The sequence below is a fragment of the Abramis brama genome (genome assembly GCF_963993115.1).
Source record: "Abramis brama genome assembly, chromosome: 8".
Taxonomy (NCBI): domain Eukaryota; kingdom Metazoa; phylum Chordata; class Actinopteri; order Cypriniformes; family Leuciscidae; genus Abramis; species Abramis brama.
Window position 1 is genome coordinate 23,377,538 of NC_139970.1, and position 15,120 is coordinate 23,392,657.

The window sequence follows — 15,120 nt, forward strand, 5'->3', positions numbered from 1 at the left end:
AGCTCTCAGTGCAGCTCATCAGACTGATATCTTTTGTTTTTCATCTGAAAGATGTGTTCTGAGACCTTGTCATATCAGTTATACAAGCATCTTAATATCTCTGACACACACCCCATCCTTTCCTCTGAACTGCGAATGGAAGATGGTGAAACTGTTTCATCAGGTACAGTTTCACCAGTATGAATGTGCCATTTGTTACTGCTGCAATAGGCCACTGTATGGAAGAAATAAAAATGATGTTCCTATATTTCAGTAGTGATCACAATCCTGTTTTCTGATCACACAGATGGAAGGATAAAGCTGTGGGTCTATGGGTTAACAGCTGGAGGATTCATTCTCATATTATTCATAATTGCTCTGGCCTTTCTGCTTTGGTATGTATGCTATCAATTTAACAAACTCATCACTTAATAGACAGTACCTGTTTGAAAACAGTCTGTGATTCTAGTTGATGACAGACATTACACACTTCACCTATTTGTTGACGTTATTAGTCTCACTTATAATAACTTGTTGCTGCCATCTAGTGGCACCGTATAGAAGTACAATAGAGAGCAGCAGGACTGTATGTACATGAAATTTCATTGATCTTTCTTTTTCTCCTCCTCTTTCTAACAGCAGCAAACCATCCAAACAGAGTAAAAGTGCATCTCCACCATCGAAGCCCTTGACTCTGGCCTATGATGGGGATGTGGACATGTGATCAAGCTCTCGGTGACTGTACATTCAAAGCACAAGCTGGACTGCGTGCAACATTTTCAAATGTTCATCTTTCCAAGGCACCCTTTGGATTTCCAAAAAAAAAAGGAAAAAAAAGAAAGAGAGACAAGGAGTAACAGACATAAAATGTGCAGCATACACAAAACATTTTATGTGAGACTGCAAGGACAAAGGTTTCAGATCAGTGGTCGTCGTGAAAATTGTGACATTTAAAGAGAGGACGAGACACAGCTGACATTCCACGGACCAGATGGAGGACTTTGACATTTTATTGCTGTGATTTTTCTTACATCATAAAAAAAAGAAGAAGAAAAAAAAAAAGTTCAAGTTGTGCCGAATCTATTGTATCAGTCGCATTAAAAGCCTAGTTCACCCAAAAATGAAAATTGCCATCATTTTATCAATGCTCAAGCTCATGTTGTACCAAACCTGTATGACCGGATCATTAAGTCGGTGAAATGAAATGACTAGTCCAAACTGTGAACTGAATCACTCTGAATCAATCAATTCATTGAAAAGAGATTACTCAAAAGAACTATGTTCATGAAAGTCAATGCGAATGTCAAGCCTCGCAGTGAATAATGACTTAATAATTGAGCACAAAGTTATATTATGACTGAGAAGACTTGGAATATAGTGCACAAGTTGTACTTGTATTATCCCCTAATAACTATACTTTCAACAGTACGTCCTTTTTGCAGATTGAAAGCTCCAGTCCACATTCATTCGAATTGCAGTGGCAATAACGACTGGTACATTATTAAAATTTCTCCTTTTAAGTTCCACAGATGAAATAAAGTCATACAGGTTTGGAACAACTTGAGGGTGGCTAAATAATGACAGAATTTTCATTTTTGCGTGAACTATCCCTTTAAGGCGATGTGACTTTTTAACAGAGAGCAAGGAAAGACTGATGTGTTATGCACTATATTAGTGCTTAGTCATTCTTTAGTTTCCTCTTGATTTATGTTCAAACAGATTTTCTAGTGTTTTTTCATTGTGATGCAAGGACTTTCCTGTAAACCGTTGTGTTCGTGTAGAATGTCTCTGAACGTGTGTATGATCCGCACGGTAAACTAAAACACAGCTCATTTAGTCACCCCGATAGGTTGAGGTGATGATCTGCCCGTGTGCTTCTTCGGCACGGTTCAGTTTGTCCTTTAACCTCCGTCTAGCAGTTGTAAAATTGATGAGGTCTGCTCCAACACCAGCGGATAATGAACTGTGTTCCTGTGGCACGCAGAAAGGCTTTTGAAAGCGGCTTCCTGCAATACCCTGCGTTTAGGGGAACTCATTTAGCACAGATACAGTGGACCAATGCGTTTATGTAGAGTCTGCATGAGCATTACACCGGGAGAGGTGCTTCAACGCTATGAATGTTCATCATTTTTAATAAAGTACAGGTGCTGGTTCTGTATTTTAATAATATCCCTGCTAGTTCTTTTTGCTTTATTGACTGACTTCTTGCTGGCATAATTGTCTTGACTTTCTGTTTCAAGACCTGCAAGTGTCAAGGTTCGCTTCGCTCCTTGTACCGCCACATGAAAAACTGTTCTTAAATCTCAATGGTCTTTGTTATAACATAACTTGTGGAACCTCCGCTTCATGTGGTCTTTCTCCACCGAAAGAATGTATTCTGTATGCGTTACATACAGTGTAAACACAATTATATCATTAATAAGTTACGACAGCATATGTTTTTACATTGCTTTAACTCATCAAAATAAGTTTGATGGATTTTCAGTTATACAAGATTCAACTCATTTTATAGTTTACAGTTTAATGTCATTTAAGTTGAAATGGCTTAAACATCCAAGTTGATTGTACTTAAAAAATTTAAGGCAGCAACTTTTTTTTGTTTTTTGTATACATTTTTTTGCTCGTTTTGTCCCATCTGTGTTTCCGCTGCCGTACAGTACATGTGATATGTAAGTGCTGGCTGGTTAGTCTACAGAACCGAACGGTTCCTGTCTGTTTGAGATCCATCCGGACGATCTGCTGCTCAAAAGGCTTTTGGCGTATTTCTAAATTAGTCCACTGATGTGAGAAGCTAAAATTGTGTATAGCTTATAACAGTTTTATTTATTTATACAAACTCTGGAAAAAAAATGGCAATATATATATATATATATATTTATTTATTTTGAAGCCCAATTGTGCGTGTGCATGCTGGATTGATTTTGTCATACACTGGATTATTCCAAAAGTGGCCTTGCATTTTTATGGAAACTTGCTCCTTTAGTGACAAAGTCAACAGTGTGTTTTGTTTGTTTGATTTACTTTTTATTTGTTGCCCCTTAGAACTGACTTGTTTACATGGCTTCTTCTTCTTCTTCTTCTTCTAATATGTTCAGTATGCTCTCAGCACTACTGTATATACAGTTGCCTGTAAAACACTGACCTTTAGTTTACATACAGTAGTACTTTCTGTTTTAATTGTGTGTACTTGAAGAGTTGACCGAAAATGCTAATAAATTGTGATACTCTGTGGGAAAAGTTGTCGCTCGTATGTTAATCTGCATCAAAGGTGGATGGTGGTTTCAGCTGCTTTGACAGAAATGAGGTCAACGTTGTACCTTTGTCCCATAGACTCCCATTGTAAGTTCATACCAGACACCTTTCGGTCTTTTAAATCATCCCTAATATATGAACTAAGCGCACATAATAAGACAGTCCTAAAACAATGTTCATGCTCTTTTACTGATTGTGAGCTAATGTGTAATACCCATCATAAACCAACAGATGGAGCAAGATGGAAATTAAGATGAAAAACAGAAACAGATGGAACAAAAAATAAAATAAAAATAGAAACAGTCATGTTATTTTGCAGATAACATAACATAAGACAATGAAGTAAAAGTATTTGAAACAAATGCAACTGTGCTGAATGTTCAGCTGTCTGCCCATCGTCACACAGACCTGAATGTCTTCACCGTGCAGCTCATCAGATACTTCTACTCCAGGATGTTGAATCGTTTAAATCTTTTGTTTAATCAGTTTTTATTAGTAAAGCCTGTCATTTCTGTTCAAGGATGAGATGAATTTAAGCAGACTTGTCAGTGCCACCTAGGGGACACGTCTGGGTGGTGTGATTCTGTCAGGCTTAATTTTTCCATTAAGCCCTAATAATTCTGCAGAAGATTTCCCTTGAATCTTTGTGGGTTCTCTCATTTTAATCATGAATTTCCATTCACCAGTAGCCAAATCTGTTTAACAAAGTTTGACATGATCAAACTGACTGAGAAGTGAAGTGAGAAAATTGCTTTATCTGTATCTTGTAATAAAGAAAATGGTAAGAGGCAGATTAAAGATAGATCACTGAATTTTTGCCTTGTTCTCTTTCCGTTTATATTTGGATCAAAATGATGTGGCCCAGCCCAGATTAGTGCATAACTTTCCATCAGTGTTGATTTAAACTTTAAATTGATTTGATTTAACTATCAAAAGTACCATAAAAACCTCTTTTATTTACACAAAATACGCTAAACTGTGTGTGTATAGGCTAAATATTTAGTAACATTTTAGTTGAGGGTCCAATTCTCACTATTAACTATAGTTGCTTATTAGCATGAATATAAGGCACATATGTATGCCTTATGACCATATTCTACATCCCTTAACCCTACCCATTAACATCTACCTTATTATTAAGCAGTAATTAGGAGTTTATTGAGGTAAAAGTCGTAGTAGTTAATAGTGAGAACTGGACGCTAATCTAATGTGTGACCAAATATTCTATTGTGTTTCTGTAGCATGAATTTTCATTAAGTCTATATGATAGATCTGTTGGTGCTCAATTGACTTTAATGTCAGTTTTTGTCTGTTTCCAGACAAGTTCATTAACATGGATAAACTGAATGGATGCATTAATGAATGTGCAAGCATACAAACAAATGGATTAATGTATTTGTATTTTATAGGCCATATTTGTCTTTATTGTTTTATTATTTTGTCTCACAGCCTTACTTGTTCTCAATTACTTAATAATGGTCTGCTTGTCATTATGTGGCCTAGTTTAATAACATGGACTGAACACAAGTTGAGTGTTTTGTGTCTTTATATATATATATATATATATATATATATATATATATATATATATATATATATATACACACATATATATATAGTGTGCTGCAATTTCACTTGTGAAATTACACCGATGAGCACTGGAGGGCAGCAATGAGCCGGGCACGTTGTATCCTTTCAGTTATTGTGTTCCTGTCAAGTGGCATGTTGATGACTTGGTGGTATGTTATACAGTATGTATGAAAAAAGTAAAATATGAAATATTTGAACAATTTAAAAATAACCTTGATTGTTGATTTATTTGTAAATGTGTTGATTAATAAAATTAATATTCGGTGGTGATGAACAGCCTAAAACATAATTTTAAGTAGAGGAAAGCCATGAGTTTTTATTTAAATTGCTCCCTAGATACGGGGAAATGGAACAGAGATAAAAAATGAATGTAAATCATTATATCTCAGGACGTGTTTTATTAATTTAAATATTAAGAGCTTCTGTTGTAGTGTTAGCCCTGCGGCTTTAAGAGAGTGGGCGTGTTCTAATGGGCGTGGCTGAGTCTGTGTCTGGATGGATCTGGTCAGGATGTGCCACGGCCCAGCCAGCGTCCCACTGTGCTCGCACCGGCAGTGTGAAAAATATCGGATAGAAGTGAAGGTAAGATGCTGCGTACTACTGCTTTCTCCGTGTTATTAGACCACTGATGGATATGCGGCGGCACACATCCAGTGTCAGTCACCTAAAGTTAGAAATTATGATACAGTTGTAAAAATGGGAGCGAGTCAATGAACCTGTTGAAGAACAATAAATCTCATCATGCTAATCTGAATGTGATTTACAGGACAGTGATGTTATATGCCTGAGATTATACTGTCTGACGCATTTTTGTGTGACATTTTATTCGTGCCATCAATTTGAGATTATACATATTTCACTGCAATTCATATTGTAAGCATAACAATTGAGACTGAACTATATACAATTCCTATTTATTTATTATTAGTTTTGTCCCCTTTTGTTTAATAATTTCATATTAGAACAGTGATGACAATAATTACTTAGAACAGTGATAAATTAAATAAACAGTGCTTCTCAGGTGTATAGGTAGATCTAACAGCAGTTAGATGGGTCAATGACGTGACGCTCAAATTTTTTGTGTCCACATGGTTTAATTAAATTTAATAGGGTTAAAATTTCAAAATAAAATGACAAATTACTTGCATACATTCTCTTTTTTTGAAATTTTAATTCATTTTAAGAGAATATTTGGGGGATGATTGCAAAAATGTCTATGTGGTGTAACCGTCAAAACTTTGTACCAAATAATTGATCTTGTTTAAAAAAAGTGAAATTCTCAACAACAAAAAAACACCATATCAGCTAGTTTGGCATAATCTTACATTAGATCTATTTAACAGTAAATAAAAGTAAATGGAACACTATTGTTCTGAATATTATAATTCATTTGGGGAATCATGGGAGTCAGGTCAAATTCCAGAAGTGTCAAGGTAGTGTAACCACCATTCAAGGAATCATTTTGTTAATATTAACAAATAAGAAGACAATGTGACAGGAAATTATATCACAGAGACGGACCCCCAGTGAAACTAACTGCTGCATGAAGATAATTTGACAATTTTAGGGTATGGCAAGGTATTCTTAAGTATATCAAATGGTATGACCCCGGGAATACATTGATAATTCATCATTATTATAAAAATGATTATTAACTTTAAAAATTACTTTTTAAATATTACCACCAAGGCCACATGATTACATAGGTGTCCATGATAATGCCTGTCAAATTTGATTTTAAACTGAAATGTCAAATGGTGTAACCGGTTACACCTATTGACTCCTATATAAGCCTTTCTGTTAGGGCCCAATTTAGTCAAATATCACTAGTTTATGATGCTGATTAAAATGCAATATAATCTAACCTACTATTTGGAACTCTTTTCAAGTGTTCAATGTAACCAATGTAACCTCAATGGTTCTTGTGGAAGCTCAAACATGCGAGAATGAACCTCATTGGTTCTCGCTGAAGCTCAAACGTACTGTGTAACACGAGAATGAACCTCACTGGTTCTTGCTGAAGCTCAAACGTGCTGCGTAACACGAGAATGAACCTCATTGGTTCTCTCTGAAGCTCAAACGAGCTGCGTAACACAAGAATAAACCCCATTGGTTCTTGCTGAAGCTTAAATGTGCTGTATGACACAAGAATAAACCTCATTGGTTCTTGCTGAAGCTCAAACGTGCTGCGTAACACGAGAATGAACCTCAATGGTTCTTGCTGAAGCTCAAACATGCTGTGTAACACGAGAATGAACCTCATCAGCTCTTTTCAAGTTTTTTTTTTTTTTCAGCATTGACAAAAATAAAACCACTTCTGCTGTCATGCTTGATTTTTTATTACATTTAGAGATAACTCTAATAAAATCTATTTTCGTGTGATATATTAAAATGAAGTATTTATTTCTATATGTACACTTACATGCCATCTAGGTGGATAAAATATTGAATATTTCTCATTCTTTGGCAGTTACACCATTTGACACTTTCAGGTACATACAGTCTTAACTTTCGTAAAGAATGGTGCAAATGTAATTTTTAATGGCATAAAATCAACATAAATACACTATGTACATTTTAACATACCTGATGCATGCTTTTAAAACAAGTTTTTACAAGATTTTAAAATTTCTCATCTTGACAAACCTTATTTGTCACTGACCCAGATACAGATTAGGTAGATTAGGTACAGGTAATTGAATAAGGTAGCCTAATCAAATATACATAAACACTGCATAATCTTCACTGTATAAATTAAATATAGATGAATCCTTATTAAAGTTACAAAATTTATTCAGTCAAGAGCATTTAGTTTTTTTTTTGTAGTGAGTCTGTTGTTTGATTAAAATTAAAATTGCAGCAGGAATATTATGTTGCTGTCACTTTAGGACTAATGCACGGATCCAATATACTGATACTGTCACACATGCATTTTATTTCTCCCCTGTTTACGTTCACTTAAGACATAACCGACTATGTTTACTAGGATACACACCAAGATGAACATTTAGACATCAATTTGTGTGAAATTGCCCGTTTAAGCACAAGAAGACGTGAACGAAAGCTTAATTCAGTAATCACGTGCAGTCAGACACGGCTTTTTGGGCGTGTGCTACAAATGTGCAGTTTGCGCAGACAAAACTTCTCACACAGCATGCACGAGTTATCTTTCACGTCTTCTTGCGCTTGAATGTTTAAAGGGACATTGTGTAGGAATTTCTCCCATCTAGCGGTGAAATAGTATTTTGCATTCAAACAAATAGTGCTCTCCAGCGCCTCGCATTTTCAAATGCGTTTTGCATCTACGGTAGCCGTTATGTACCAAAAAGCTATGACAGGATGTCTTATAATAGCACTTCATCGAGTTTTCCTTCGGGTGAACTGGTTTGTTATTTCAAACAAACTGCAACTTGACACAACGAACAAACGAATGTTACAGTTTTGAACAAACAAAACTTACAACCTTGTTTTTAGGGCCTTCTCTACTTTACTCAATAGCTGCTATTCATCAAAGAGCCTGTTTAACTTTTAACTATAAATGTTCTACTGTCTATATAATAAAGTTCACAACCAAGCAATGAAAAAAAGCTTGTAATTAACACTAGAAGTGCCATGGCGGTCATTTTGACCGTTTTGAATTTTATATCTGCAATAACTTTGTTGAAAAAATAAATAAAATCCAGCCGGTACCTGCCTTTTCCTAAAAGTGTCTGTATTTTCATTTAAAATGTTTTTCATATAAATTACACATAAGGCAAAAAAACAAATGAACATTTACCTATATTTCGGCCATAGACGGTCAGATTGACCGCAATGAATTCCGCGGTATTATTATAGGCTATACATATACACAACAATAAAATGTGGTAAAAAAAACACAAACATATTCAACAGCAAATCATTTAAATGTAATGATATTCAGAACAGAACAAGAATGAAAAAATAACTATAAACAAGCCAAAATGAAATACTTTATAAGCGAAAGTGAAAGTAAGCGGCGTTAGGCTCACGTAACTCTCTAATTAGAATCAAAATGTTTCAACATTTGCAATGTATTTGGATGGTAAACTATTCTTTATTACAGGCTTTGTACTTCACTCACGTTCCAATAGCGACGGAAAAATCATCCTCTTCACACGCGCAAAAATGGTACGAATTGTACTAGGCTACTGACTATATTCAGAGCAGTGGAATTTTTATATGTTAGGTTGACTATTTTATTATGGCTATAATGAACAGGCTGCAATGTCAAGATTGCAATGCTGTAATATGGTGTGTGTGTGTGTGTGTGTGTGTGTGTGTGTGTGTGTGTGTGTAGGCGGGCGCGGGCGCGATTGAACAGTGGAAACATGAAAACATAGGCTAGGCTACTCTGTCATTTTGTTCAGGACATCTACGGATATTATTTATTTATAAATGTATAATTGAACTTGTTTAAATGTACAGTTTGGTGTTGTTTTGTTTTTAAAAGAAAATCCTAATACAATAAATGCATTAATCTCTCAATTGGTTATTTATCATTAAAGATATAGAGTTTGGAATCTATTTGACTGCTTGCGGCAGTTCTAGTAGTTATGGAATTCTGGCACTTCTAGTGTTAAGACCGTAACATTGACTTACCTGTCGAGAAGAAAGCAGGCAACTTCAGCATCTCTTTTGAAAGCTTTCTCCTGCATTAGCTATCCCGACATTAACCCTTGTTTTTTGTAATCTCCGGTCACGTTTCCTTTTACGGTCTATTTCGGACTTTTTCGACGACGAGGACTCCTTATCCTGTGACTCAGCATTTGTATGGTCCTCCATTATAAATAACGTGCAGTGCAGCCTTTTAAACTTGCCGCGGCAGTGACAAGCGCATCTCACTGCTCTGGTCCTCCGCTTCTGCTGGCTTCAGTCACGTGACGCTGGCTCTGAATGAAAACGCGTTGTGGAAACGTGTTGGCTTAGTACTTTTTGTCCCTCTCTGCTATTATAGTTTTTCAAGATGGCGGAACTACATGGAAGCCTCCGTGGACCTACCCGTCCCATGTATATAAAGATAATAAATTCTTCATTTACGAGGATAAGTCAGATAATTAGCAGAGGTATTTGTATACCATTGAGGACATATTTATGAATAAAAATATTGATTTTAGATAATAAAATACCTAAAAACCTACACATTGTCCCTTTAAATTGGCAAGGGTTAAAAACACATGCAAATGATAAACTTTCAGCACTGGTCCTATCGGGACAGTTACAGTTCAGTCAACGAGCCCTTCATGTACTCACCTAAAATAAAACATAAAAAATGACTGATGTCATTCTAAACCTGTACATTCTGCATAACATTAAAGAATATATTTTAAAGTGCTTACCATTGACTTCCATTTTATGGATAAACAAAAAAGCAACAAAAAAAAACCTTTATATTTATGAATTTGGCAGACACTTTTATCCACTTTTAGTGACTTAAATTGCATTCAAGGTACACATTTGATTAGTTCTTGCTTTCCCTGGGAATCGAACCCATGATATTGTCATTGCTAGAACTTCTCAAAATATCTTCTACTTTGTTTCATTGTTGGGTGATTCAGAACCCATTTTATCATTCTAAAACACCAGTTGTATGTTTCAGCCAATGAAAACCATGGCAGCTCCATTCAGATCACTCGTGGAAGATTATCCGAGATACCTCAAATCATTCGAGCTCTTTCTGGAGCGCTCATCAGAGCACCAGTGCATGCAGGACTTCATTCATAATACACTACCAGACATACTGGCAAGGTGCTTTATCATTCTTGATAAATGTCATATTTTATTCATTTAGCCTGTCCATAGGTTTGTAATACAGAATGTGCCAGCAGATTTAACAATGACATGATATAATAATATGATCTTGCCCTTATTATATTCTCTCTCGCTCTCTCTGCAGCATTGGAGGGGGAAGACCCATTCTCAATGTAATAGGAGTAGGGAGTGGAGCAGGTACACTTTTAATAATAACTGAATTATTAACATTCTGTTTATATCATCATTTCATATATCAGATTTGAATAACAGAGTTCTCAGTCAATCATATTCATCTCATTTCCAGGTGAGATTGATCTAGAGATGTTCACTCAGCTACACCTGAAACATCCACATGTCAAAATCAACAATGAAGTGGTGGAACCAAGCAATGACATGCTGCACAAGTATAAAGGTACCAAACATTTTATTGCTGCTCATTTAGGTTAATCATATTATACGCTTTTACTAACTCTACCAGTAAATGGCTATTTGTGCTGTTTGTCTTTCTTTAATTCTTTCTGTTCAGTTCGGGTATCGACCACTCCAGGTCTTGATCACATTAACTTTGCGTGGAACAAGATGACAGCGTCTGAGTTTGAAAAACACTGGCAAGAGAAAAACTCTGGGAAAAAGATGGACTTCATTCACATGATACAGGTTTTGACTTTCTCATTAATTTTATCGACTTTAATTATAGTTATATTAATAAGGTCTGTTTATCAAAGATGTTTTGTTATGTTTGTAGAATATTAATATCAATCTGCTCAACAGATGCTGTACTATGTCAAAGATCCAGAGGCCACTGTTTCATTTTTTCGGAGTCTTCTAGAAAAAGATGGGAAACTCTTGATCATTCTGGTGTCAGGTACAGTTAGGGTTGGGAATGGAAAATCGATTCTAATTCTGGAATGGGATACTTAAGGTCAGGTATCGGATACTTATCGATACAACATATCTGTATCTTTCAACATACCTTCATATGTTCATTCATGTTTATTACGTAACTAGTAGTGAATAGGAAGAGATGATCGCGTTCACTTGCAGTATAATGGATCCATGCATTAGACAGTAGGCTAAAAAACCTGCTGCCATCTGTGTCATTACTGTTTATCAAAGAACAAAAGAAAGAGAAAATCACTTACAGATCTTGACTGAATAACGTTTGTATCTTTAATAAGGATAGGATATATATATGCTATATATATCATTTATAAAAAGAAAACTATAAAGTTTTATTTTACATTTGACTTCCATTTCTGAACTTTGTTCAGTTGGATTGATTTGTGCTTTTGCTAAATTGTTCATTTGTTCTTATTGTATACTGTATACTTGTCTTCAATAATGTTTGAAATTGATATTAGTTAGTCTATATTAGTTAGTTGTCTAAAATCAATAGGCTATTGATTTTTGTTCATGGTATTCAGCTGCAACAGCATGTTTTGCAAAAAGACAGAATAAATCATTTTGATATCTAAATGTTTGACTTTTTTCCATATTTTAATCGGAACTGTGATTGGATATGAATCTGAATCGATAAGCAGAATCGGAACTGGAATCGGAATCACTAAAATTCAAACGATACCCATCCTTGAGTTCAGTAGATGCTCTGAGGTAAAAATTTTGCTTTAGCTCAACTATGATCAGATTCAGAGAAAACGGAAATCAAATCAATATAAATTCAATCAAAATCCATAGTTTGTGTATGTAATGGGTTTCACATTTTTAGGGCAGTACAGTGGGGTCTAAAAGTCTGTAACCACAAGTTAATTTTTTTTCCCCTTTTTTTTATTTCTGTTTCTGTTTAAGGAAAAAAATGACCTTAGTTTTGCTTCTGCTCTTCATAGGCGAGAGTGGATGGGGCAAATTATGGACGACCTTTAAACAACAGCTCTGTAACACTGAGATCAGCCAGTGTGTCACTACAAGAGATATAAAGACTTTCTTCGATTCTGAGGGCATCCCCTACCGTAACCATGAGCTTCTGTCCCAGATGGACATCACAGAGTGCTTCACTGAGGGAGACCCGGTGGGAGAACTGCTGCTGGATTTCCTGACTGAGGTGATAGAGTTCAGTAAGAATGCTCCTGAAGACCTGAAGAAAGGAGTGCTGGACTTACTGAGACATCCTGACTGCAGTAAAGAGGTGGACGGCAGGATCATTTTTAACAACAACCTGGGAGTATTAGTGGTTGAGCCATAGATATAAAGCAGTAGCTTTATATCTCACCTCCACGAGGCCTTTGCAGTTAATATTCAGTCTAATACAGTGGTTCTGAACTTTTTTTGTCTCCAAGGCCCCTGACTGTCCTCAACAATATTGAAAGGGCACATGAATTTTCCAGTTATTTATGATTTACTGGATAAGGATTAAGGATGAGGATTTGGTAACACTTTATTTTACAGTGTCCTTGTTACATATGTTACATGTACTTACCATAGTATTAATGTAAATTATGCATAATTACATGCAACTAACCCTCAACAAAATCCTAATCCTACCCTAACCTTATAGTAAGTACATGTAGTTGCTTAATATTACTCAGTACTTAAATATATAATTACACTTACAATGACACCTTAAAATAAAGTGTAAGTGTAAGGTTTTTTACTCAATTTCAAAATTTCTACCTCATAAAATATTTTAGAGCCTGGCTGCGGCATAACTAGAAAAAATATATAATTATTAAAGATGTCTATCAAGTTGTATGATTTTATTAATTTATATAATTTTTCCAGGTCTAGAAATCACATTTTTAAAATGAGTCTACCGCATATATCTAGGTTTTCAATACCTTGGCAAACAGCAGTTGCCGAGTGGGTGAATTAAAATAAATATCTCGATTTTTTTTTTTAGTAATGTCTTATTTTAAATAATTTTAAGTAATTTTGAGGCCTCCTTTGGAAGTTTGGTCTGGTTGAGAATCACTGGTCTAATGGAAGTACAAAATATCTGTATTTTCACATTTTTAGAAATAATCTGTTTAAAATGTTTAAAAAACAGGAAAAGGAAAACCATAGAGAACAATGCATAGTTTAGCCTGCATCAACATCAAACAAAGGCTGTTTAAATGAAGGCCTGTGTAGGTGACTGGTGGTTCATATTCATAAAGAGACCTTGTTGCACAAACTCCAGTATGAGTAACTCTGCTGCTCATGCAAGTTTCACAAATCATGTACAAAGTACAACCTTATATTGACTTATTAACTCATAGGGTCAAAGAGTGATTTTTGATTTTTCTACAACAGCCTTTATGATGAAAGGGATGAGATTGTATTGTTTGGTGACTAGTTGTGTTGTTGTGACCTTATACCTCATTTAGATTTGGAGAGATGTTTAATGCCTAACCAGGCAGGACAAAGGTTGTATAAATCTATAATTTTCAAGGTTAAAGATACATGCACTTGAAACTTCTACTACAAGTATGTTTTATTTGGATACTGCCTGCAATGGGCCTGCCTTCCCTTTGTGTTTACTTACAGTATTATTCTAAAGTAACTTGAATATTGTCTTGTGTCTGCCAATATTTCAGTATTTCTGTCCCACATGACCACAAAACATAATATTAAACCGATGTGAATAACTTTTAGTGTCAAATTAAACCCTATACTGTACCAAAAAAAATCCTTTTAAAAACATCACTGCTCATTGAGACATGTGTCTCTGATGAAATTCAGCCATGCTGTAAAACAAAGGTAGAAGTTAAGACAAGCCTGCCTTGAAAATGTCAGGATCAGACGTTACAGCGTTGAATCTGGAGAGAGAGAGAGAGATAGGTCTTTGATGACTGCAGAAACGACAGAATTTAACCAGCTGCTCACACCTTTATCAGCTCATCCAGAGAATGATCAATGTCTGACAGTTACTTTCTGACGTTGCTTGCTTTATTGAATAATTTGTTCGAATGGTTAATTTATATATATATATATATATATATATATATATATATAAAGATTGTCAAACCTCTTAGATAGCCTACTAACATTACCACCATGTAAAATCAGAAAGAGCTTTTATTGCCAAGTATGCTTGCACATACAAGGAATTTGTCTTGGTGACAATGAGCTTCCACAGCACAGACAGAATAACAGCGACAGGACAGATGATAAAAAATTTAATAATTAAGTAAATCTATAGAATGTGGCATTTTAATGGCAGTAAAAGGTGCATTTCCGCTAACTACTGGACTGAACTAGATGGCGCACAGGAGAGCAATGGCATCTGCTATGATTTCACTTTTAAATCGCGTAGGAAATATATTGGTTTTCTCCTGAAACTACCAGAGCACTTGGAAAATAAGCAAGCCACATAGACTTATTTGTGTGTTCACTTATTAGAAAGAAAAAAGTGATGGAACGACATGATGGTGAGCAAATTATGACGGTTTTTTGTTTGTCCGTTTTGTTGCTAGGATTAAAGTGTATTTTATCATAAAAATGTACACACACCATCACATGAATCCATTCAAATTGGTACATTCAGGGTTGGCTTTACCTGAAGCACGTCACCACAAAGTTATTCTTAAGTTA

The 15,120-nt window shown here is 35.3% G+C and overlaps 2 protein-coding genes across 3 annotated transcripts in view; both read left to right on the forward strand.

Moving 5' to 3' along the window:
* The window catches only part of thsd7ba (thrombospondin, type I, domain containing 7Ba), a 300,128-nt gene extending 296,912 nt beyond the window's left edge, over nt 1-3,216 (forward strand). Inside the window, exons 31-32 of one of the 2 annotated variants that reach the window (XM_084123090.1) lie at nt 287-374; nt 622-3,216. In XM_084123090.1, coding sequence (XP_083979216.1) covers nt 287-374; nt 622-703 — 170 coding nt within the window. In that variant the 3' untranslated portion in view covers nt 704-3,216. Of the gene's footprint in view, nt 1-286; nt 375-618 lie in introns of both variants that reach the window. The other variant, XM_084123089.1, reaches the window with a different exon arrangement.
* Nucleotides 3,217-5,304: 2,088 nt separating this feature from the next.
* On the forward strand, nt 5,305-14,207 carry hnmt (histamine N-methyltransferase). Its single transcript, XM_084123404.1, has 7 exons — nt 5,305-5,403; nt 10,439-10,587; nt 10,736-10,788; nt 10,898-11,005; nt 11,120-11,250; nt 11,365-11,458; nt 12,438-14,207. Exons 1-7 carry the CDS (start codon nt 5,317-5,319, stop codon nt 12,791-12,793), a joined length of 978 nt encoding a protein of 325 aa, XP_083979530.1. The 5' UTR covers nt 5,305-5,316; the 3' UTR covers nt 12,794-14,207.
* Nucleotides 14,208-15,120: the final 913 nt, after the last annotated feature.